Consider the following 26,779-nt stretch of genomic DNA (forward strand, 5'->3'; position numbering starts at 1 on the left):
AGCTGTCTGGTTTGTTGCTGCCCAAGGTGTTAGAGCGCCCTTTTTGTGAAGGCACCACTACCATAGTGCCCCCACTTGTGCAAGCCCCCCCCCCCCCCCCCCCCGAATTTCACTGCTAATTCCAATTTTCCGTGCCATTCTGGGAAAGCGCACCCCCTCCCCCTCCGCTCCTCGCCCTTATCACACACCGCACCCAGGTAACACTGGCCTGCCACATCCAATTCACGAAAAGAGGTTTCCATGGCTTTTTGGTTGTTCGTTTGTTTGTTTGTTTGTTTCTTTTTTTAAAGCCATGCCCCCGTTAGCGACACGGCAACTTGCCATACGCCGTTCGCAGTTCGTCGACCACCGACCGACAGTGGTCTTGCTGGCAAAAGGCGAGATCTGCCTGTCACACAGTACAGAGGATCTCTCCGCGACAAAGCGACGTGGGCACTCGGCGACAGAGTGGTCGCGGCTACGCTGTGGTACCCCGGGCCTCACCGCTGCTGATTACTCGTCGCCGATATTGTCACTAGGCTTTTTCCGGCTTACTTCGAATCTGTAGCAAACGGCACTTCAGAACGAACCTCCGAAGCTCCCAAGCAGCAGTGTTTCGTTACCGTTGTTGCCACTTTACCCTCTCGCAATAACTTTACACAAAGAAGGAAACATGCTAATGTTTGCGGCACCGCCAGCATGGCCAAGCCGCAGTTCACTATCCGCCGTCGGCAGCCATGCACTGCAGCTGAGCTTCACTTGTATCTGAACTCTCGTTAGTGCTGAACTTTTGACCGTGGACTTGAAGTGGAATGCTGCAAACGTTTTTTTGCGACCGACTCGGACGAGTCTTCCGATAGTTTTGAGAGTGATGAACAGCACTAACAAATCTTTGGCTTAAAAATTTCATGTTAAATAAAATTTTAAATCAATGCCCACTGCACCTTTTTTTCTTTCTGGATTTTGTCATTGCCATCTTGCATTTTGGTGCTGTTCTGGGGTAACGCCCGCTCACACTTTGCCGGTAATTTCAACTTGCTTAAGAGGGGTGCGCTTGCTCAGAATTTTACGGTAGGCCAGCACTTCCTCGGTCAGAGAAAGCACTGGCCTTGAGCGCTGTGGGGTAGGTTTTGTGGCAGCGAGCGGTCATTTGTTGCAGTTTGCGCCACCAGAGCACTCCTCCTCTTATGTTTGGCCACGCTGACGTGTTTGGCCGAGTCTGGGTTGTTTGGCATAGGTACAACAGGGATGGCCAGGACGGAGTGATCTATTGCCTCAATCTCGCTTGCTAGTGCATGAACAGCTCCGTTACCAATGCCGCCCGCTTGTCTCGGTACCCAGTCCCCCAGCATTTCAAAGTTATGGTCCCTGTGGAGCCTGCTGCCCTAGATCGTTATGTCCCTGAGTATGGTTGCAGCTCTCCGGATGCCTGTGAGTTGCTTCAGGGCATCCCTGCCTGTCTGTTAAAATTATCACTTGACCTTCTGGATTTCGTAGGCCTTCTAAGGCCTCTTCGTGAATCGTGTGGATAGCGGTAAGAACAGTGCACAGTTCGAGTTGACTGGAGCTGGGTTTGTGTGGGTGCTGCCGTACTGGTGTGGGATTTTTCTGTTGCCATGCTACGTCACCACCTCTAGCTTAGCTTGTCTTGTGGTAGGGTCCCATGCCGCATCAGCGAATACCGCATTCTCAGTGTGATCCGTGCGTGAGCCATTGCTTTGCGCTCATCCTTGTGTTCTTGTTTGTGGCACTTCCGCTTCAGGGCCTTGGCATTCTTATCAAGACATCCCTGCACAGCTCAAGGAGTCTTGGGATTGGTTGCTTGACAGGTGGTCGGTGTCTGGGGGATTGTCGTGGCCGAGGCAGGTTGGTACGGGAAGCAAAGCAAGAAGCCTCTGGCCGGGCTCCGTGTTCTGCCTCCACACGTCATGCCTCATTGCTCTGCTGAATAATTGCCTTGAGCAATGGTAGGTTTGCATATCTTTAGAGCTTGGCGGTCTGCATGTGCCATGGCAGGCCAGTAATGACTCAGGCACTGAAAATAGAGGACTTCCAATTGCTTCAAGTGTGTACCATTGAGCTGGAAACGCACAGCTCTGTAGCAGGCCCTGGAGGTCAATGTGGCCAGGCACAGCGTACAAATGGTGTGGGTTCCCGCACCACCAAAGTGGCTGCCGATGGACCAGATCAAGTGAAACTGTTTGTGCCAGGTGGGCTTAAGTTGCCGCAGCCATTCCTTTGGTAGACCACTTTTACTCAACGGGACACCCAGAGTCCGCACCCACTGCTCAGCTCGACACTCCATAGGTTGACCAGTAAGGCTGAGGGAGATCTTGGGCCTTTCATTTTCATGGCCACCGACGAGAAGAAACATTGTTTTTTCAGAGGAAAGCTTCATGCCACTAGGTAGTAGTTAGGTATCAATGGTGTCAAGTGCCATCTGTATGGTGTCGCAAAGTTCCTTGGTAGTGAGGCTGGTGTCTTTTGGGTCCACCCATGATGCCAAGTGATGTCAACGTTGTAGAATCTCAAGTCGAGGTTTGGAATGCACTGAAGTTTCGTTGCCAGGCCTCACATCACATTGTTGAACAGAACTGGGGACAGAATGGCTCCTTGTGGTATGCCTCCAGCGTTAGGGGACACCTTGGTTGCCTTTGAGCGTGGCTTGATGAAGACAGACCAGTGCAGATCTTGAATGTGCGGTTCGCTAAGAACAACTGCATGACGTTTACGATTTGAGTTCCGGCACGAGCCTTCTCAAAAGCTGTCAGCACTGCTACGTGTGTCACCATGTCGAAGGCCTTCTTTAGGTCTACAGTGACGAGGACCTCTGGGACCCTGAGTGGCCGACCTAATCGATCTCCGTCAACAAGACGGCGCAGCAGGTGGAGGCTGTCTTGCGTGCACATTCCCAGTCATAAACCAGTTTGGACCGTGTCAAACTAGTCTGGGTTCTCTTCCTCCAGGTGGTAAACAAGCTGGGTAAGCACCATGGACTCAAGAAGTTTGCGCAGTGTCGATATCAGTGAAATAGGCTGAAGGTTGTCGATAGTGCTAGGCTTCTTTGAAGGTTTGGGAATCAGGTAGATGGTAAAATGTCTCCATTCCTTCGGAAGTTCGCCCGTGCACCATATGTCATTGAGCTCTCCGACTAGTGCTATCTTCTCCAGCTTGTCGAAGTTCCATATCATTTACCACGTGATACTATCCTTGCCTGGTGTGCTGCACATGTTCGCTGCTTCTATTGCAAGAGTGAGCTCTTGGATAGTGTGTGGCTAGTCTTGGCCAGTGTCACTGGGTGGAGGCCTGGTGTTGTAGAGTGTCGGCTCTGGCGGTGTTAGTATAATATGTGCAAAATGTTTTGGTAAAATGAATCCGAAGGAAGCCATCTGGGTGTTTGCGTTCGTTCTTCATGTAGCGGGTTCACTTCTTTCATTCTTTTACATCTGGTATATATTTCAAGTGGCTAGATGAGTGCTTTCCAAGTTGGCGAGACAATAAATAATTTATGTTCTCATATTTCACATTCCTGTAGAAAGTTATCGCATGGAGTCCACATTCTGTAAACTTGAAAAAACCCATTGGACAATGCAAAATTCTTAATGTGTTCTGCAGCAGTACAGTTTTCATGATTTTGAAGATGTAGAAAACGAGGTGAAACAAAATTTTCAATTGACAGAATTAATTGTTATCAGCAGGGGTTAAGTGCAACAAATAAATCTGGGTACTGGGTGTCTGTGCCAAAAGAAAAAGGACTCTGAAATCCTGGAAAAGGAAAGAAAAATGCAATATGTAAGTCACCTATATTAATGTGGTCGGCAGGATGAAATGCTATTATGCATGCTTCTTCTGTATTCTTTAATTTGACCTACTGGACAATTCAATTGGTTTCGTTGGTCCTGCTAAGGTCATATTAATGGAAGTCAGTTGTACTGAGTTGTGAAAACTTTACGTGCCAATTTAGGAGCTCAATCCTCTCCACCCGAGCTCTCTTCTGCTGAGCACTTCATTGCCTCTGCAGATGCTCACAGACCTGCAACGAGTTAGTTACGTGGGGCCTTTGCTCTCGTGACTCCTCGTTCTCGCACTTGGTGAATCACTACCCTGTTAGTTCTAGCGCAGCGGGTGCGCATTCTCGATCAGTTCTGTGGTGAGCCTCCGCCCATAAGCACCGCGAGTGTTGCACTGTGCTGTACCTTGGGTTAATAAATCCGTGCTTGTTTGTGATCTGATTCCAGAGCCTTCTCTGCAACACGTTGCAGAGTCGACAAACCCCTTCATAGCATCTTTGTGCATTGTGGAAGGGAGGAGCGTTGTGCCCATTTATGACTGTCACTTGTAGGGTGAGCCTTGTGCAAACCCATCTCCACAAGTTTTACTACTGTATGTTTGCCTCATTGGTATATTACCCGCCGTGGTTGCTCAGTGGCTATGGTGTTGGGCTGCTGAGCACGAGGTCACGGGATCGAATCCCGGCCACGGCGGCCGCATTTCGATGGGAGCGAAATGCGAAAACACCCGTGTGCTTAGATTTAGGCGCACGTTAAAGAACCCCAGGTGGTCGAAATTTCCGGAGTCCTCCACTACGGCGTGCCTCATAATCAGAAAGTGGTTTTGGCACGTAAAACCCCATAATTTAATTTTTTTTTCATTGATATATTGTAATCAGTGGCTTGTAAGCACTTATAATTATGGTGCACCAGGTGGGATCTTTGCTAAGGAATAAGGTTTGTGTTCCTGTCCATGGACTAGGTTAGTGAACCCGCATTGTTGATGTAGATCTCAGAATAATCCCGTGATACCTTGCACCTCCAACCAGGTGAAAAACTTCTGTAATTTTTTAGCTGGATGGTGATGTCGCATGCTCTGATTTTTTTATCTGTGAACTTTTCCAGGGACTGGTGTGTTTCACGGCAGCTGTGGTGGGGACACCGGATTCCAGCCTACTTTGTCAGCATTGAAGGGGAGGGCTCGCCGTTTGGAGCTGTAAGCCCTTCTTTCTTTCTGCTCTGTTTATTCTCATCAGGGTTTCTGCCAACTCAAAAGTTGGGAGATGTCTTGGAATCTTACAGTTCGTTGGGGAAGAGACAAAGTTCGTGCCATAAGGGGCCCTAATCCGTCACTGACATTTTGAACACATTTTGAATAAACACAAGCATCATGTACAGATGCTTTAACAGACATGGTTGTGGGGAAACCACAAACTCGGAAAACAATTCCATGCTCTTCTTCGAGCTTTTCTGGTCCCATCTTCGCAGATTGTGATGCCAGGAGGGTCATGCGCATGATGTCACCAAGGTAAAAGCTGTTAATTGGTATATCGACCAGGAATGACAATGTCACTGCAATGAACTATGACTGTGTGTTCCATCAAGGGAGGAGGGCTTACCCACTGTGTGCCGCTGATCCTTTCTTGATGCTTTCATTCAGTTGACATCACTCGGAGAGCAATCAGAGGCAGACAATGAAAGAGCCTTTCTTCTACTTCTATATTTTGGTTGGCTGATGCAATCCATAGCTTTTGCTGCACTGCATGTAGTTGATGAGACAGAGTACAGAGAAGTACATGGCGAGGAGAAGAGAGCACCCATGGGAATGGTAGCGAAGGCGAGTCAGAGACCATGGCAGCCATGTAGTCAATCAACAAACACCTGTAGCCTTGCTGTTATGGCATCATTTTGAAAAATCTTTTTCAACTATTTGTGCATTGTACACTGGTATGCAGCTGCCACCATATGATACCGGTGCCACATGTACACTTCTCATCACGATCAGGGCCGATCTGGATCGAGCTTGATCCAGATCGAGTGTTGTTACATGGTTGTTTGCGATTGCAATCATGCAGGGTCCGGATCCAGACAATTGCAATCCGTGTATCATGATCACCTCAATTGTGATTGCAGGCTGACATCTCCACTCTCTGGTGCAGTATTCTGAAAACGCTACAAACAAAAAGTGAAGGCAGCTCAATAAAAACCTTTTTCATCAGCAATAGTATGTTATAACAGTGAAATATTGTCCAAATTGAACTATATTTTGCAATTCTTAATTTGTGCTTAATTATGCAGTTCTGAGAGTTGCCGGCGATTAGTAGACAATAATAGTTCGATACGGATTGTTGGACCATGTAGCAGCTACCATTGTTTATGGCGATCACAAAGTCGGATCTGAATCGGCCCTAGTCACGATCAGAAGTGTATATGTGACACCGGTATAACAAATCTTGGAGCTCTGAGTGGTTTGGGGCCCTTAAATATTAAAACAGGTAACACACACATGGTAGGTGCCTGAGTTCTGGCTGTGCTCAACTAATAACCTTTCTCTCACTTATGTATATTAGCTAAAGTTTGTACAGTTGAACCTTGTTGCAACTGGAATTAAATTAGCTTTAAGAAAGCAATATGTATAACAAACAAAACATAGCTTCCCTTGAAGGCCCCATAGAAATGACTGCTTGTTGCATAATTGAAACGACGAATTTTTCCCATCAGTGGATGTAACAAGCTATTTTTCTTTTCCTCGAAGCTGAAGTTAAGTGGCAATCTGGTGACATATGGTCACTTTGTAGTGTTTGTAGTGAACTGTCATGCTCGGCATTTGAACGATTCTGGGTCATGCACTATGGAGTGCAAAGTCAAGTATCCCCCACTTTGACACTATGCATGACATGCACAGCTGTCCCGAAAGAAAAGTGTATACTTCCCCTCTGTTGTAACCAGGGTATGTAGAATCCCTTGAAATCCTTGAAAACCCTTGAATTTAGAAAAGATTTAAGGGCCCTTAAACCTTGAAAATAAATGTGCACCTTGAATTACTTGAAAACTGGGGTTGGAGTGACTTTTGAACACTTAAAGTAACAAACTCCACATAGGGGCTATGCCATGGACACTGTCTATTGGGAAACGATCCTAGATATTTTATTTCCAGAGTATTGATAAGCTATGCAATGCTAGAAATGCTTGACGGAAAGGAAGTTCCTGCCATTTGGCTATAGTGGGACGAGTTTCTTTGGCTGAAGCTGGACACTACTGACCATCCAGCTAGAAGCTGATTGACATTTGTTACAGTGGGAAAGTAAAACTTGAAAAGCCACTTGAGAGATTGAAGCATATATTGTACTCAGCATCTGCTTAGTTGCAAGAAATTGCAGCTAAGAAGAATGACATCTCACTATTTTCCTGTGCATGTCTATGAATAAGGTTTGTTTCCCCCTCCTTGAAATTTGCCTTTATCATCTTTGGAATCCTTTAATTGTCCTTGTATTTTGAGTCAAATGTTCTGTATGAACCCGGGTTGCAACACTTTACTGGGTTTTCATTGATTCAGTGCTTACCACTCACCAGACTGCCAACACTTTGTGCGTGCATTTGTGCAATGTTCTGTCTCCTTCGTGCCTGTGCCTTCTGAAATGTATGCAGCTGCAAACAACAAATTAAATTGCTAACATCCTTCCAGGGTGTCTACCAAATGGGAAAACGGGGAATTCTCAGGGATTTTGAATAGTCTGGAAATACTCAGGGGAAAACTCGGGGAATTTGTGCTTCTATCAGGGAAATTATCCAATGTTATTGAAAGGGAATGAAAGTCGCGGTAATGGTGGCTTGAGTAACAGAGAGGAATCTTAACAAATCGTTTTTGATGCTGTGTTGACGGCTGGAGTCGCCAGTGCGCAGTCAATGAACGACTTTCCAGACGCCTGATAATTCGGACTGCTTCGCGGCACCACCAACGTACCCCATAGAGTCAGTGTTTAAGAACGTCTGAAATTTCGGGCACTAGAACCCTTCGCAGACCGATTTTCCAGACTTTTTGCCGTGATTGCAGGTCCGAAACGGCAATTAAGGAGGCAAGCCTCCTTACGTGGCAGAAAAAAAAAAAAAACACCTTAGTCATGTTCTCTTTGACATGTCACTGATAGCAGTCCCAATGGTTGCAGCTAGTGCATTTATCATTTGTAGTTTGAGAGCATGTGCAGTGCCCAAAGTTTGGCACATTGTATGCAATGGACTTCAGCTAAAGAATATTATGAATCGATGGCATAGCAAAATTTATACTAGCCATGGTTATGTCAATGAGATCCTATTGTAATTGCTTTCAAGTAGGGGTGCGCGAATATTACAGTTTCGAATATTATCGATTATATTTTTAATATTCGTATTCGATTCAAAAACTAAGTATTTGAAACAAATCGAATATATTCCTATGTGCGGATACGAACATGGTTCTTAGCGTTTATTTTTATCAAAGAAAGTGGGTCTGCTTTGTGCTGCGTTTTGCAATAATTTCATGCTGCTGGCACAATTTCGCCTGTAAAGCACGCTTAGCCACGAGACGTCTAAGCTCTGTAAGAAAGCCAGCCTCTCAGTAGCAAGGGGCACGAGTTTGTGAACAGCGAGGGTGCACTCTTTTGCAGGTTCCACCTCCAATCCTGAGCATACTACTTGACAGCAAATGCGATGAATTACAAATGGTTCAGGGTCAGATGCCTCTGAGTTTATGGGAAATTGATGCGGTATAGTAAGGCGCATGTTTGTGAGAACAGGCAGCTAGCAGAAATTATTCAATTTTGCAAAGCTAACATGAGCCAAATACACAATCTTTTAGTATAATGGCTTACTAGTTCAATTTTTTTTACTAATGACAATGTAATTGCACCGTTCCAACATGTTAATGTAAACCAACTCGCTAATAAATCTGTGTGCATATTATTATTCAATATTCGATTCAATATTCGATGCTAAGTATTCTATCTGTATTCGGAAATTTTGATATTCACACACCACTACTTTCAAGGTTAATTAACCACATTGCAATGCAACATACTTGCAGTTGGTATTATCTAAAAGAAAGTTGCAGGTACAAAGGTATGGATTTTTTTTTTTTTTTTTGATAGCTATAGGTTAGGGAAGCAATATTCTTGGGCATCGCACATTGCCAATGCATTGTGGGGTGGAGTAGAAATATATTCAGCACTTGCTTTATGTGTAGGCTGTGAAAGGTGAAAACAGGAAAGCAAAGGTGTAGCAAAAAGTTCTTGCAGTGCTGGTGGTTGTGCTTTATTGGTGCTGTTTTATAAAGTGACAGTGGTAGCTTCCTCATGCTGGTAGTCTTCTATTCTCACCTAAAACACAGTTTCATTTTTGTCAAGTTGAAGGGAATGTCACTCTCTTTTACACAACAGGCCACCATCAAGAACCAGTAAACTCCAGTGTGACATATTCGTCTTTAACTGCTCTTAGGTTTCAGCAGTGTGCCCTTGTCAGATCAGCACCCTGATGCAGTATGTTAAAATGATTTCTAGTGCATGTCCTGTTTTTTCAGCACTTGAAATTTAATTGTTGCCTTTGTTGCTATTTTTAGGAAGCTGACAATGACCACTGGGTCAGTGGCCGCACTGTAGATGAGGCAGCAGAGAAAGCTGCCAAAAGGTTTCATGTGCCCAAGAGCAAGATCATCCTAAAACAAGGTTTGCATAGCTTTTCGTCTCTAACATGTTCTGACCATGATCACATCGATATACCTCTTTTTGCAAAGGTAAAAGTAAAAAAAAAACAGAATTGTGTAGCTTTTGCATATTGTTATGCTTACTCCTAGGTAAACAAAGCCTTGTGAGAACTCAAGAAAAGTTGAGCAAGGCTGCTCCTAAAATAATGTTATCTGGCCTCCGAGATGGTCATAAGGCCAATTCGCATTGGATATGGAGAAATTGTGTAGAGAAATCGTAATAGGCAGAAGGGTATCTACACAGATGTTGGAAAAGTTTTGCTTATGTCAAGGTTTGTGCACACTAAATATTACTGTTTTGTTTCTGCAGCATGTCTTATTTCAACAAGTTACATAACAATGAACATGACAAGAGGGAAGACTTAAGTATGTGTTAAAGAAATGTTTAGAGTGCATTACAATTTTAACTTATAATGCACAATGTCAAGCACAGGAGCTAAAGCTGATGACCCTGAAAAATATAAACAATGCTCACAAATACGAGACCCATACCAAAGGTAATTTTAAAAAATCAGTGATGCTTTCTGAGGGTGCTGTTTGACACATCTTGCAGGGGAGCGTTGTAACTCTCTTGCTCAAGGTCAACTCGGGGACTTTTCTCTGCTACAAGGGAATGTAGCAGAGCTTCTGTGATGTGCAGTAATCCAAGAATCAGACGTAATCGTATTGTATAGCTAATGGCCTTTAAGGCAATGGGCAAGGTTATTTTGTAAGTACTGTCCTTTCTGTCACACAAGCACCTCAAGTTCTGAAAAGAAGTAAAGTTCTCCTTATCTCAAGAAAGATGCATGCAATGTCACATGGGGGCCTTCCTTCCTCTGAGAGAGCTTTTGATGGAGGAACTTGGTGATTTACCTTGATAAGTTCACAACTGAAGCAAGTGCCTTTATTTCCAGTTCACTTGAGTGATAAGGGATTAATTAATGCTGTCTGTAATAAATTGACCTCTACGTGTGATTAAAATTTGTTGCACAACATAAAAGTTCAATGAACAATTTTGTGCTCGCGATTGCCCGACTCTGTGTACCCGGCATCTTTTACTACTGCTAGTGCTCGATTTTGGTTAAGCTGTTTAGATTATGCAGGCTATCTTAACTTCGTTGCTTTTCACGTGCATTTGTCACGCTGATTTGCCTTCTTTTGAATTCTACTTTAAACAAGTGAGGCTTGTTAGTGTTAGTGACATTCTTAGATTCCGCATGTTGGTGCAGTGAAAGTTGACTCTGATGTCAAATACCATGAACATGTAAAATTAGTTGTAACGTACAATAGCACAGGCCAGAAATGGCAGCTTTTTCTTGTGGAAACAACCTAGTTGGTTCAAGCCTGTTTTATTTTATTAGGATTAAGATGCGCCCCATCACCTTTGTGCAGGTATTTGCCTAATTTTGCCGTCCCTGCGCCTCTCCCTTTCCTACCTGCAATAACATTGAGTGATGGCCTGGCTGTCACTCATCCGTCACTCCACCCTGGAGGCTCTATTTAGTAGTGTTCCAGTAACCAGTTGTGGGGAATTGTGCTCTCGCTCTGGCAGCTGCACATGGCGCAACTGGAGTGATGCGCAATGATAAGGTCGAGTACAGAGGGAGACTCTCACTGGAACCACACAAGATGTGTACCAGTTTTTCCTCTTGTCCGCCGGTGCCTTTGGGCATCACTCGGAGTTCAGACTTGGACTCATCTACGACACCATGCACCAATGGCGAGCGTGTACTGTCTGTCACTCCTTTCTGAACACTAAACCCAAGAGTGGCGCCTTGCACCCATGTGTGGTTGTACAGTCGTCGACCAATAACTCGGACTCGACGGGGACTGCCAAAACTTCTAAATAATTGGAAGTCCGAAATACCAGATTCGCTTTATTCCACAAGGGGCCAAATATGGTGGACTATGTTCTCGGATCGTCACTTACCTATAATTTAGTCAGGATCGTCAGATACCTTTAATTTTGTGTGACTAGCACAGGACGCATCTCTGCATCTAGGAGCGGCATCATTCTTGGCACAGTGCCAAGCATGCTCTCTATCACAGCGCGAAAATGCTGCCGCCCTTTGATGTGTCTGGTGCTAGTCATGCAAAAATGAAAGTATCTCAAAAGTGATTGTCCAAGAATGCGCCCCAGGTTTGTCAATGCGTGTTGCTGAGTGCACATATACTTGTCCTTGGCCTAGACACTCTGTGGCGGCAATCTTCTAGCGATGCCTTTTATGCTATTCCTTTTCACACTTCATCAGCGGTCAGAGCGACGTTCTGTGCGCGTTATCAACAGGATCGGCCGGCCATTAACAGTTTATGATAAGGGTGCATAAGAATCTATCAGCAAGCATTGCTACAATATTACGACCCGTATCTCTATCATTGCCATGCTGTCGCTGCAGATACGTGGAAGTATAGCCATTGCATGCATCGATTTCTCAGCAGCGACTACTAGATCAACTGGGCTTTGCTTGTTTCAGTTTCACGGAGCACCAGTGGCATTTCAAAAGTGAAAATATCGGTGTTTCTGCTTGACTATGTGGCCATATTAGCTCACGATTAGCTCACGGTCATACAGTTAGTCTGAAATATTGCACAACTCGCTTTAAGGTGTCCGAAATTTCGGTCGTCCTTATATATTAAGTCTATGGGGCTAGTGGCAGTGCTGCGGGACTGTACTATGTGGAGCCATACACATCTGAGGCTCACGCTGATGGAGATTGTCTTGGCTCTCGTGACCAGGCCCATTGGTCACTGCAAGAGTATGCAGCAGAGCCACGGAGTCACTTTTTCCTTAGCAGCGTGTTGCGAGGAACCATCCTCTTGCAGCGACATGCTAGCAACACCCTTTCTGCATTTCACCTTTGGCACGCGAACGTCTGCTTCCATGCTGCTTGTGTAGTGGTAGGTGCTGCCAGAGGCAACAAACCTGTCTTGGTGCCTTTTGCAACACTTGGTGCAACACTTGGTGCCTTTTGGAGGCCGAGCCGTGCAGACAGTGGCCAGCTAGATTATGTGAGGCAATGACTTACACTGCCCTGTGGCTTGCTAAGCCCTAACCTGTATGGTTAGTGCTCCTGTCAGTAGACGAGACAGGTATACTTTCCTGTGATTTTCTGTGGTGTGCTCTCTCTCATTTCCCCTACAGAGCAGGAAATTTGCTCTTGATCACAGAGCTCGTTGCTAAAAGCTTAAAGTTAGAGCCCCCCAGCAGAGCACGGAGCATTTAGAGTTTTGTTCATTATTGTACGTCGGCAATTATACGGACACTCGAGGTGAATTCGTGTCAATAGAGCCGTGCTGTGTGGTATTCATGTGCATGTGCGGGCTTGCATGTGAAGAGATAAAAGGTGCAGTGCATTTGGCTGGCAGATGTGACAAAGCCAAGCCAATTGAATTCACTGTCGCACTCCGCTCAATCTGCTTTGCTGGAGCCAGGGCAGTGTTCTAGCTTCCGCTGCTGGCATGAGCGTTGTGCTCACACACATTAGCATTCCTGCTGTGGAGCTGCATGCATACCAGACAATAGTGCATACACTGGTCTGAGTGCAATGTACAGGAACCATCAAGCTAAATCTGCCTAATCCTTTCTTTGACCACTGACAGACACCTACAGTTCTCTGCCGGTCTCATCTTATGCACTACTATTGAGGTTCGACGCCTGCAACACAGATGGTGGTGCTCATCATCATGCCAGCATTCTGAGACACCTCCAGTGCAATGCTAAACCTTGCTCTTACTTTCAGTGCTTTGCCTTCAGGTTAAACTGCCAATTTTTTTTTATTCTTTCCCCACTATGCCAGTTTATGGTGCAAGAGTGTGTACAGTTCATATGCAGTGAGGATGGTACACCACAGATGTGTCCTTAAGTTGAGTGCACAAGTATCACCTCTGCATGACAAATATATGTTGATGGATGATTGCGTGAAGGGAAAAAGACTGTAGTCTCTGTGATCACAGTGAATAAGCTGTGCTCATTTTTTTTTCTAAAAAAAATTACAGATGCAGTAGACCGACTCCCTTGAATGCTGTTTAGCATAATTATGTGATGCGCTGCACAGCTTGGGAAATTCTGTTTGATTTCTCACATCTGCATTTCACTTCTGATGAAGTTCTGATAGGATGAGCTCATTTCGAAAGTTGTTCATATTAGAGAAATTCTTTTATATGCTAGTGCTAGGAAGTCACGCAAACACACAGGATGAGCATGCCTACAAGCAGTAATCCAGCAGCGGCTAATGCCTCAAGCAAACAAAGCAAATCTGTAGCATTGACTAGGCAAACTGTTGCTTAGAGATTTGAGTAAATTATTGTGGGGAGAGGCATTGCTGCTGGAGCCATCCTGAGAAAAAAAAAGGAGGTGGATGAAGTTAATTGTTGGCTGAGCTAGAGCAACATTTCGTTGCTTCACTCAAGTGGACATTGTGAAAAAATATCTATGCAGTCAGTTTACTTCAATATGCACGTGCCTCTCCTTTCAGTTGTCTTAAGGCAGTATGGTGGTGACAGGCTTTACAACTATAGTACTGCCATTTGCCTTTGTTGCCAGCACTGATAAAGGTACTATGGCACATATAGATATTGCTTCCACAATTTGTGCATCTGTGCCAAATATTATTGCACTGCTTGCAGCAGGAAACTTACAATCTCTTGTCATAAACAGTGAAAAATTGCTTGCGTTTGCCTCCGCAATGTCGTCATGTACCATTATCGCAAGCAGTGATGCCCACCAACATGTAATTGCTGATTTTGAGTTAGATAAATTTAAAATATATGTATTCAGTCTCAAAAAGACAGTAAATGATTTTATCTTTGCTCTGCCAGTATACACACGACAGTTGCGTGTAGCTTGTGGAGACCTCTATCTCCTGTTCACATGTGACTTAGGCCATTCGCCCTCGCGATCGCCGGGGACACGCAGTTCAAGCCTTATTTTGGATAATGTACATTCCCCGTGGCCCCTGGCACCAGCGCGACGCGGAGCCTGCTGCTTGCGCGCGGCTCACGTTACGCCCTGCGCCACACGTAGGAACAATGCCTGAGGAGTGGGCCCCTCTCGCCCTCTCTCTCCTTCAGCATCGAAGGTACGCAGGCGTTTTCACCGAACAGATTGACTTTCGGTGCTCTTGGCTGTCAGACGTGCAGACCCACTTGGTCCCGCGCCCCTCTGAGCAAGGTGGCCCCTTTCTGTGTGGCGAACCTGTTCGGAAGAGCCAGCATGGCAGAGCGTGGCAGTACAGAGAAGCGTGCTGAGTGCGTGGCAGAACAATGCCACCTAGAGGAAAGTCTACGTGGCTTTGAGTGAAGTGGGTAAGGAGAAAGGAGACAAAGCATCGTAGAGGAGGAGGATAGGCAGAGGCACGCTGTGTTGGCCTCCTCTGGCAGTTGCTACGGGTTCTGTGTGCACTGTGGACATACTGGGTTCGTCTCATGATTGAGAGGCCGAGCAACGAGCGAGAAGGACAGAGCAGCAATGCAAGCGGCGGCAGGCTGAGCGCAAGTCTACCGACCCCGAAGTTGTCGCCAAGGGCCGGGCATGAACTGAACAAGTCCGGCAAAAGGCACCGCCTTGCTGTGCCCAGGAGACTCCCAAGGAACGTGCTAGGCAGCTTGCGACAATGCGTGTGTGTCAAGCAAGACGGCATAGTTTGGAAACTTCAGAACAGCACCAATATGCTGGCGCGTAACCCATGTTGACAAAGTGAAACGTCACTATAATATTTCTCTTTCATCTGTTACACTTGTGTACAGAAGTGGCAAGTGCAACAAGCTGCATTTTGCATATGGGGCCCTTTGTTGAATAATCAGCATAAATTGAAATATGAAAAATAAAAATAACAATTAGGGTGTATTTTAATTGCAAAAACTTCAGGCTGTAACATGCGATTCCTCTGTAGTTAGTTTGTGAACATTCTGCAGTTTTTAACATGTAGTTCTAAGCTCTGTGTAGGACCCTGAAAGTACTAGTGAGCACGGAATGGCAAAAATATCTTCTTTCTGATCCTTGCTTGTCTGCATTTCAGTTTATGTTGACAGTACTTTGGCTTTTGCATACATTCCTGCTATGTTTGTCACAAATTCTGCACTGACTTTCTTTATATTATTTTAAAGGTATGTGGGTTTTGTAGAATATAGTACCAGGATACTTATCTGCAGGCAATGTATAGCTTCTGTAACAATATCTGTTTGCAGTGAAATAATGAGCTTATATGTCTTTCTTGTCTTCTCTTTCTCACGCATTCCAAAAAGCAGATGAAGATGTCTTGGATACATGGTTCTCTTCTGGCTTGTTCCCCTTCTCCATCTTTGGGTGGCCAGATGAGGTCAGAAGTTTACATCATTTGGACTTCATGAAAGTTATTCACACCTGTTTCTGTGACACTTATGTTAAAGACTATGGTCAACCTGAGTGAGTGGTTAATTGTTGTCTTTATGTAGCCATGAATGCAGGTAAATTATTTTATTGCACACAATGGGATTATTTTTGAAGTGGAAATTGGCCTTCCTTTGGCTTGTATTTTACTGTGCCTCACGTTTTGATAACTTTGTAGGACTGCCTTCATTGTAAAGACAGATGTATGGGCATTGAAACAGTTCTATAACTATGTAAGGACCTAGCAAGCGAAAATGTTATGTAGGAAGTTACAGCAATCCCTTGCACTCCACAGGCATGCAAAAGCATATAAGAAGCTCAAGTCACGTGCTTTGCAATAGGTGGAATAATAGAACTTCTAAGCACTATGAGTGAATTGCCTAGGCAGTTAATTACGAGCTCAGTGCTGACAACCCATGCAGCCGTTTCTTCTTTCTCCCTACAGAATTTCTCATGATAGTAGGCATGGCTGTTGCCAATTGCTTGTTCTTTGATGCCTCGTGCAGACTGCTGATTTGAAGGCCTTCTACCCGGGCACACTCCTGGAGACAGGCCATGACATTCTGTTCTTCTGGGTGGCGAAGATGGTCATGCTGTGCACAAAGCTCATGGGCAAGCTCCCTTTTACGGAGGTTTGTTTGCATTCAGAATTGTGACCAATAGTTGCGTTGAGAGCAGTTGAGCACATGGCTTTCACCAGTGGAAAGGCAAAAGGGTTTTAGTAGGCAAATAGCTGTTGTAAAAAAAAAAAAAGTAAAGAAGAAGAAACCATATATTCAAGAATGGTAAAAATGCACACAATATAGATGCTACAAGCACTGATTCGCAACTTGGTTCTTTTTAAATTATTTTTTACCACATACATATGTGCATCAATATCTTGGAATAAGATAATCCAGGAAATGGTCTTCTTCATCTACCGATAATACAGTGATAGGTGTATCTGCTAACATGAAAAAATAGGCCGCTATAATTTCACTTTAGTTTATCATTTGCCCCTTTAAGAAGCTTCTGTTTAAAATATGGAATGCACTTACATTTTGTGCAAAGAACCTGAAGGTGTCTTCCTGACCAATAGTTTTTGTCTAAGTCAGCCTATCTTGCAAAGAGTATGGCAAAGGCTGAAGCAAAAGCAAAGTATGGAAATAAAGGGGTCATCTGGAAAGAGGCTGTGGGCAGTACATAGCCGTGAATGTGGAACAAACACAGTTTCGGCACATAAGTGGCTTTGATAAGAATTGTATGCCACGGTCACCATATGAGATGGGTTGTAATAGTACGTCATCTCGGGAAGATGGCTGTAGTGATGACGAAAAGCAATCAATGTCCGTTTTGGTTATGCACGCACATTTCATGCCATTGCAGCAATCTTGTGGTGGCAAGGCTTGATGTGCTGCTCACTTTGGTCAGTCGGCCATAATAAAGAGAAAAGGAAGGGGGGAAATATGGAGATGCTGCGAATTGATACTTTGCATGTCCAGAAACAGCATTTGTGTTGTCTTATTTGAGAGCCATTGTAGCATCTCTGGTATCTTGAGCATTGCTTTAGAGCATAAAACAGCGGAACAGTAGGCATTGATGGATAGTTCTTGTATGAGAGCATTTTATCAACAAAGTAACTTACATCACTGCAATATTTTTTCTTGCTTTAATCCTTCTCATTTATTACACTACAGGTGCTACTCCACTCTATTGTGCGCGATGCCCATGGTCGCAAGATGAGCAAGTCATTAGGCAACGTCATCGACCCCGTCGATGTCATCCAGGGCATCTCTCTGGAGGTGTGTACCCCTGCCTGCTCATTCCTCAGACAGGTCTTCTGTGATGGGAGCTCTAGTAATGGCCAGTGGCTACGTTTGGGGTTGTGAATCTTTCACTCTCTCTGTCTCTCACCTCTCTTATTCATCACAGAAAGCCTGGGTACATGATGTAGTGGCCAAGGAAGGCTTTGCTGTGTCCTCATTTGGTGTACATCTTGCATGAGTATGAGACCAATCATGACAGAGAACTGACAGCTATTGCATTGCATTGATGCAACAGGGTCATTAGTGGTGCTTCAGATTGTCAGCACAACTAGCCATGTCTCTTCCTGCAGTGAGATCTTAGTGACTTAAAGGGGCCCTGAAACACTTTTTGAACATACAGTCCAACCTTGATGATGTATGAAACACGGATATATCGAATTATTGCATATATCGAACACTTTCTAGTTTTTATTTTTTATTTTGAACAGGGTCGGATGTAAAATAGATATATCGAACTCCACCACCCCAGACCACATGTGCTCTGTTGACAGGCGGCGAGCTTTCCCACAACACCCTCCAAAAAAGCAGTGTCCTGGCTCCTGCGCTTTGTGGCTGCACACATCGATTGCACCGAGGGCACCATTTGAATGTAGCGGCATATGCAAGCGGCGGCTTGGCTAGTTCGACAACGTCAACAATGCCTTGCATTTTCCTCACTGACTCCTCCTCCGTGCTGCGCTCTGCGCCTGCCACGCTTTGTGAGGAATGGTGGTTTGCTTCCACAAAGACGCACGACTGCGCGCATTCACTGGGCTCACTGATAGACCCCATGGCAGACACCACTTAATACTTTGTTATTGACACTGTTTCAAAATGCTTTGATTGATGGATGTGGAGAGAGAGAGAGAGAGAGAGAAACTTTATAGAATTAAACAAAATTTGAGGTCCCGTGCTTGGGGCCCCTAGTCCATGGCTCCACTGGCACGAGCAGTTTGCTGGGCTTGGTCTACGAGAGCCAGTTGGCTATCCTGGCCCTCGTCCGTAAGTCGACAGGATAAAGACCTGACAGCCACCTCATCGGCCTCACATCATCACGCAAGTACTCAACACCACACCGTGAACCCCGAGCGCACAGCTCCACCACCGACACCGACCAGCATCATGACCGCATCACTGCAAGCCTTGGACATACCCAAGTACAACAGATCAGTGGATGATGGGCCCATAGAAGACTGGCTCCGCCTCTTCGAGCTCCACGCATCCGCTGGATCATGGTCGGAATGTAATATGATCACCTACTTCAATGACTATGTCACCGGTGAGGATCGGTAGGTCTGCGGAGGATGCGAATGCATCCCTACACGGGTGGATGACACAACTCCAGACGGATCTCAAGGCAGCAACACAAACGGTCACCACCAACCTCGAAACTGAGAAGATGGACAGTAGACTCGCCCACATGCTAGAAGCCAAGCAATCGTTACTGCAAAGATGGAAAGGGCAACGCCTAAACTGTCGGCTGCGGAAGAAGATTGCGGAGCTAAACCGGAGCATTGAACAGCACTGCTCCACACTAGCTAGGCAGCAATGGGACGAGATCTGCAACATGACTGACGAGCAGGTACGCAGAGGCCTTCTGGAACCTTCTGAAACACCTCTTGGATGGCACGAACACCAAGACCTCGCGGAGGGACGCGATGAACAAGCTGCTATATGAGGCATGCAAGACCGAAACACCGGACGAGCTCATAGCAAGGCTGACGGCCAAGTACCTCCTCGTGGCAGATGCGGCAGCTCCAGAGGACGCGACCTCCCAATACTCGGGTCGACCTAACGCGGAGCTTGATGCCGACTTCACCACGGAAAAGATTATACAAGCGCTAAGAGGTCTCAACAGTCGATCCACACCGGTGCCGGATAACATCACCAACAAGGCCCTCCACAATCTGGACGAGGGTGGCACGGAACAGCTCACTGTGATAGTTGATGAGACGTGGCATTCAGGCAAAGTTCCCATAGAATGGAAGACGGCCAAAACCCGGCAAACTTCTCAGCATGGACAATCTGTGTCCAATCTCACTTACGTCGTGCGTGGGTAAGACCATGGAGCGTGCAGTGCTTAACCATATGAAGCCTTACCTGGAAGACGAGATATATCCTCACAACATCATTGGCTTTTGTCGGGCTGGCGACGCAAGGCATTATGAAGCTGGTCAAAAGTCAGATACTAGACAGCACAACAAGAGGCATCAAGGTCATCCTAGGCCTAGACCTAGACAAGGCCTTTGATAGCATACGGCACTCCTTCATTCTACAAAAAAAAAAAAAAAAAAGTGGAAACTGTAAGCCTGCTGTTAACACAGGTGCTTACTAGCTTAAAGTGCTAAAGAGCAGTACTGCACCTCTAAGCATATCATGCTGACTGGGCAATGTATCTTTTGGGGCTTTATTTTTTTTTGGACGTTAGTCTGCCCTTTGAAATAAGAAATTTGTTACACGTGATTCTGAACCTCTGTCTCCTACAGAAAGTAAAAGAAGAAAGAACGAGCAGAAACGTAGTCCATGAGTCCAGTTGAGCTTGTCTGTCGGCCGGTTAGAATGAAAACCCACATGTTGACATCGTCAACCATGACTTTGTGTGGTTTGACCGGCAAGCGACAAAAAGTGCAACAAATCACGTCACTCATCACATAAGCTGATGAGCGATCCTCTGCTTTAGTTGTTGATTGAAGTGTCAATTTGAAATGAATCAGCGTAAACTTATGGGCTGAATTTCAGCTATACTGAACAACTAGCAATATGTGTGCCATCTATTTTGACACCGTTAAATTCTATATGTTTATCTTCTGACATCTTATTGGAGAGTGTAACACCTGCACTGCTTGTCTTCCTGTGTCATCTCATTTTGTGCTATTTTATCTTCTTTGCTTGCACAATCTCTTTTTTCCTGTAATAACTGAGATTACGAATGTCAGTCTGGATTTAAGTCAGCAGAGCTACATCAGGAGCTGCATCAAGAGCTTCTCAATGTTTTGCAAGCTTGTGGTAGAATCTCAGCAAGTGGTAGAATCTGAGGAGGACTGGAAATTTGGTGCATCTATCAGGCAACAGGTTATGTAAAGATCAGCAAGAACTTTCACATGACTTCAATAAAACCACTTCATGTTCAAGTGGCACACATTCCAAGCCAGAAACTACGACAATCGCTCGTCAATGTTAAGGACAAATTACCAAAAGAGAAATTCCCAGGTGTTGCGTACGTTGTCCCATCCGTGGATTGTGACAATGTGTATATTGGCAAAACTGGTGACTTTGAAAGGTGTCCTAAACTGCACAATTACGACGTGAGAAAAGAAAATGTGAAATCTAGTGCTTTGGCTGAGCGTACCACTTCAAGCGGTTGTGCATCGACTGGGGGAAGGCACGTGTCCTTGCCAGGGAAAAAAGGGCTATGTCGACGCCTTTATCTTGAGTCGCTCATGATTCAGACTACGCCACACACACTGAACAGGAGCGATGGCAGTCTGCCGTCAGTGTATGCAAGCTGCCTGTGTTACGTGGTCAAGACTATTTAAACGAGCTGTTCAAACACCTTTGTTTATTTTACCTGTGAACAAGGCTCCCATGTGGGAGCCGAAACGTCTTCTTTTCTTTTAAATTTTTCTTTAGTTGGAGTAGCGCCCTGGGTTTTGTCTACCTTTTCACCAAAACTACTTCTGCAAGTTGGGCCAATTAATGTGTAATGGTGCAGCACAAAGCTAAGAGAAAAAGAACGTCACAAGCAGAAACACGTCAGTTCTATCTGGTACTTTTATTGTTCATTGTAGTCATATTGGTCCTTGATTCATTTTTAATGTTTTTTAGCTCACTTTTGGCTATTTCTGGCCTTAACTTTGCTCCCGGCCTATGGATACTTTGCAGGACCTGAACCAGAAGCTCTACGACTCCAACCTAGACCCAGCTGAGATAGAGCGTGCCAAGCAAGGCCAGAAGACTGACTACCCACGAGGCATCCCCGAGTGTGGCACTGATGCCATGCGCTTTGCACTCTGTGCCTATATGTCCCAGGGTAGGTAGAAAGCATTATTAGGTCTGGCTTTCACTTTAGACAATTCCTAGGGGGATGCAGGTGGCAGCCTGTGGCAAGCACAGTAGACTTCCATTAATTTCACTCCAATTAACTAAATCTTTTGGTAAATTCAATCCCTACTGAAGGTCCCGGCTGGTGCCCATGCATTTTTATGGGTCCAAGCTTTCGCTATTCCAATCTGGTATTGGGCTTCGCCGAATAATTTGAACATGACTAGTCAGCATGCACGTGCCTTACCCCAGCAGCTATCCTTTTACTGGTAGTATCTGTCTCGGTGAAAGTAAGGGGACATTGAATGCATTCAACACACTGTCTCCCCTCGAAAACACCTATTTTCTGCGTGCCCTAGGAGGATTCAAGCAATAACAGCAGCTCAAATTGCTCGATTACGGTATATACGTGATTCTAACGTGCATTTTTTCTTTTTTTTCCCCCAGAAAATTAAGCCTAAAACTGTGTTTGTGCGTTTGTATGCTTTGCTGCATTTTACCGTTGCATTGTGGTGAAGCTGACTGAAAAACCGTGCGGCGAAGCCGACTTTATAAAACTGGCTGCTACTGTGCAACACATAGTAGACCCTTGCCCATTTTTCTTGCTAAAAAAATCGGGTGCGCATTAAATTTCAACTTTGGTTAGGGGCCTTAATGTTACCTCTATGTTAGTCTTCTACTTTGGACACACAGAAGTTTGGTTTGGGGCACCTTAGAATCAGGCAAATACTGCTAAATGAATGAGCTGTGTGTTCGTAAGTTTTTTCTGCATCTTGTTTAATTCGACCTGCCGAATAACTTGATGAGGAATTTTGTCGACCCTGTCAAGGTCGAATTAATGGAAGTCGACTATAAAGCATGCACACCAGGGAGACCTGCTTGGTTCTACCACTAGTAAATTTTGGCCACGCTGAGAACTTCTGCAATGGGAATATGTTGAATGATTCTCCTTCAGTATATCAGGTGGTTACATGCTGCACTGAAAAGCATGTGGCCTTTCATATGAAATTTCAGTTTTTTTCGTGTTGCACATTATTGGTGTGGTATTTTGTAGAGACGATCATGTCCACATGATGTTTGCATAGCGCTTCTAGCCAACACCACTTGGTCAATAACTCAGTGGTTAGCACTATGGGCTGGCAGCAACACCTAAGGCCTCATAGCCAGGGCTTAGTCCTTGCCTCTACTGGCAAATTACGTTTTTTCAAACTTGTACATAATATGAGTTTGTGACTAGCACTGGATGTCTATTCGACCATGATTATTTGATTACTCTGACCTCTATTTAGATCTGCATGAACTCGTGCTCTGTTATTCACATTAACTTTTGTTGGGTTGTGGATTCATGATCCAAACCTTCTCGCAGTTTGGACAAGAAGCATTTTATGCTCAAAGGGCTACAATTTTATTTAGGATCCTTTTGGACAATAGTCAAAAGAATTTCAAAGCTTTATTTGTATCCACTTTCAAGTATGAAAGCTTTGTATGGTATGCCTGGCTATTATTACTTTGGCACTAACCATATAAATTGTTTTATAACCTCTATGAAATACTGTAGAACCTTGTTGATATAGTCCCATTACGTATGCTTTCCTGGTGCTAACGTTCGCAGTCGAGAACAAAAAAAAAGTGACCCAATTGCGTTCTGCTTATTTTTTACTTGAAAATAAGATTTTTTGGCACCAACGTTCAATATATAGGCAAACTGTGATCGTATGATATGTTTTCCAGCTGCTAGACGCCATGTAAACAAGAAAATGTTCAAGTCATGTGCGATCGAGAGCAGTAGCTGCCTACCGCGGCAGCTTCACCACAATACTTGCCTGCCTGTCCCACGTGAAAGTGCCAGTGCACACTCAGTTTCTTATTCTGGTGCCAGCAAATCTCCACCTGGATTGTGGCACGCCACATTCATAGCTATCACCGCCTACCATATTGTAATAAGCATCTTCACCTATCTGTTTCACATAATATGGTGTCATTGGAAGCATACTGCATGCTTTTCATAGGCAATAACCCAAACATGGTGCCATTCTCTGCTGCAGACTGCGACAGTATGATATGTTTTTCGGCTTTTATATCCTGTAAACAGGAAAAAGCACGAGGCGCGCGCAGTTGAGAACAGTGGCTGCCCATCTCATGGGAAAATGCCGGCATGCGCTCAGTTTCTTATTCCAGTACAGTTGCACCCACTTATAATAATATTCAAGTGCTATGAAAATTCCATTGTTATAACTGATAATTATTATAACTGAGTTGCTTGAAAAAAAATCAGAATAGGGGGATTGCAGAGCTGCTGTGAGAAAACTTTAATGGCAGGGAGGCCTGTGCCCCTCACCACAACCTTCCTCCATCTGGCTGCTGATTGTATTTGCTCATTTAACTATTTAACTCTGCTTCCTGCATCCTAAAATTGCGTGTAACAAGCCGTGGCTGTCAGCGTTCAAGAATGGCACTGCTATAGCAATTGCAAAGAGGGGTCTCGGGCGGCAAGTGATATGGGAGCTCTGCCGAGGCATCACGTTGGTGGCCCCAAAAGGGGCCTTCTAAAGATTTGAGAAGGTGCTACAGCAGCCTGTCAGCTTGAGAAATCCAGAAGAAACGCTGGGGTGAGATGCCACAAGTATCTCGCCACCCACATACTTCTCACTGGCTTGCACGAGAAAATCCCATGTCCTTTGGCTTTGCTTGCTTTACGCAAAGCTAGCAGACATTCTTCTCCAAGGCATCCATGTGTTCCATGTAGTGCAGCAGAAGGTTCCTCGTGAAAACGAAGCCCTAGAGGGGACTGAATCATCTGCCGGGCGTCCTTTGAGGACCATGTTTAGGCCTGCCATACCACGTCATCGCCGCTGTCGTCTCGATCGCTATCCGATGCAAGCAAGTTTGCAGTGATCGCCTCATCGGTTAGAAGCACTTAGTTTCCAAATCTATAGCAGTGTACTTTCATTTCACCAGCAAAGTCATGCATTGCTGATGATCAGGGGGCAGATCAGCCATCTTCCGTTTTGGCGATGAGTCAAACGAGGCTGAGAAACCACGTGGCCAGAAATGACTTCGACGCAAGCAACAATGACGAGCGTGAGCAACCTAATCCATTGGCAAGACTGTGAAGAATGAGGGGCCAGCAAGCAGTATGGGAGCAGTGCAGTTGACATGGTCCATTTGTGTTTTGGAGGGTGGCATGGCATATAGCTATGGGCGCAGCCCATTCGTGTTCGAAGGGGTGGAATGGTGATGGGAGAGTGGTGCACGAGGCTGGCGATGTGAAGAAGGCTGGAAAATTAGCGCGTGGTGGCTGTTGGGCCAGCGGGCCATTGTGTAGCGGCTCGAATTTCTTCTTTTTTCTATTCGAGGATTTCACATTTAATGTTACCTTTCGGCACGGACACCCACTAGCCAGACTTTATTGTTAACCGATAATGCGGCATGGAGCATTGTAGTAAGTAAGTTATTTCACCATAGAAAACATACAAAAGTTGAGGGTGCAGCAGCTTCTCATTGTTATAATCAATATATTGTTAAAACTGGTATAATCGTAAGTAAGTGTGGCTGTACCAGCAAATGTCGTGCTGCGTTGTCGCACGTGGCATTCACAGCTATCGCCTCTAGCCCTATTGTGATAAGCATCCTCCCCCATCTGTTTTACAGTGCGTGGGGCGTAGTATCATTGGAAGCGTACTGCATGCTTTTAGTAGGCGATACCACAAACGTTCCGCAGTTCCTTGCTGCAGGCAGCGCAATCTGAGGGTCATGTTTTGCTCCAGTGGCATCTGCCGTGGCCCACCAGGTCGATTTCGTTTTGATTTCTAGTCACCGTCCTAAAGCACTATGCAATAGGAAAACTAGAAAATGCATCTTGGCCCTCCGGAGCCCCACCAATTTCGGAAGCGTGTTGGCGTCTTGTGCCGCAGCGTAGATTACATAGGTACATTACGATTACAATTACATTATGTACAATTACGTAGATACATTACGTAGATGTCATGCAACTAGAGTTGAGCCTGTTACATTCTTTAGTTGCTTTGACTCCTACATTTTCCTGGTTAATACATCTTTTCCCACATTTCTTTTTTCCAAAAATGTATGAACAAAGTTGTACTGTAAAAAGCGAAAGAGAAACAAAGGCTTCTTGAAGCACTGTCTAAATTCTCCTCAGAAAAGAGTTCTGTTAATCTTCAAACTCAGTCTGTAGAAAGGTGTCTTCTTTGTTCGCTTTTGCCTGTACCATAAAAAACAGGTCTGTGTATTCATTTTCCATACAATTTATGGTCACAAGCTGTTTTGTGCAGTTGTGAAATCAATGGTGAAGTCTGATAAGCAGTTGTCTGCCTTATTTCAGCTGAGAAGCACATTATATATTTTTTATTATGTATGCTTTGTTACTGCTTGCTGAAAGACTACTTTAGTCATCAACTTACAATATTTGGCTTTGTTCCTTTCTCATCTGTTTTCCCTCCTCCCCTATATAGGGCAACCAACCAGATGTTCAGAGTTAGCATCTCTTCCTTCCATTAGTTACTGTCTTCTTTCCAGGAACTACTGGCCTGTAAGCTCGTGCAGGTTTTTTTTTTTTAATAGACTGTTTTAAAGACACCATCATATTTAGCTGCCTACATAGTACATACAGCTATGCTCCACTGTGCATGACCTATATCATAGCCTTTAGATGCCATTTGAAGCTCCGCAACTATAGCTGCAGACACTCTGCAGTGTTCAAACCATTTTTCCTACATCTGGCTTTATTAAAACCCAGGTCGTGACATCAACCTGGACATCAACCGTGTGGAAGGCTACCGGCACTTCTGTAACAAGATCTGGAATGCCACACGCTTTGCACTCATGTCCCTTGGTGATGCCTTCAGGCCAGAGGCAATTGCCCCGGTTAGTGGTACTATTTCATGAATGCAAGCACTGTTGCATGAAAAGTCTGTGAGAGTCGTCGTACTAGTCTGTTCATTGTGTAGATTTACTGCAGGGTCAATGGATGATCAATGTCTGCATTCTCTTTTTCACATAAAGCTGTATCGTCAACAAGCTCTCAGGAGCTCTAATGTATCAAAAATAGACAGCCATGTGACATTCGGTGCATTCATTTACCTATGACCAAAATATCTGCACT

The 26,779-nt window shown here is 44.9% G+C and overlaps 1 protein-coding gene across 1 annotated transcript in view; it reads left to right on the forward strand.

The window, feature by feature from the left end:
* Positions 1–26,779, forward strand: part of ValRS (Valyl-tRNA synthetase) — a 108,686-nt gene that overhangs the window by 57,664 nt on the left and 24,243 nt on the right. The window contains exons 14-20 of the mRNA XM_075684804.1: positions 4,875–4,965; positions 9,340–9,445; positions 15,712–15,782; positions 16,339–16,464; positions 17,509–17,613; positions 21,499–21,646; positions 26,414–26,541. Coding sequence (XP_075540919.1) covers positions 4,875–4,965; positions 9,340–9,445; positions 15,712–15,782; positions 16,339–16,464; positions 17,509–17,613; positions 21,499–21,646; positions 26,414–26,541 — 775 coding nt within the window. The remainder of the gene's footprint in view (positions 1–4,874; positions 4,966–9,339; positions 9,446–15,711; positions 15,783–16,338; positions 16,465–17,508; positions 17,614–21,498; positions 21,647–26,413; positions 26,542–26,779) is intronic.

The sequence above is a fragment of the Dermacentor variabilis genome, chromosome 1 (assembly GCF_050947875.1).
Source record: "Dermacentor variabilis isolate Ectoservices chromosome 1, ASM5094787v1, whole genome shotgun sequence".
NCBI lineage: Eukaryota > Metazoa > Arthropoda > Arachnida > Ixodida > Ixodidae > Dermacentor > Dermacentor variabilis.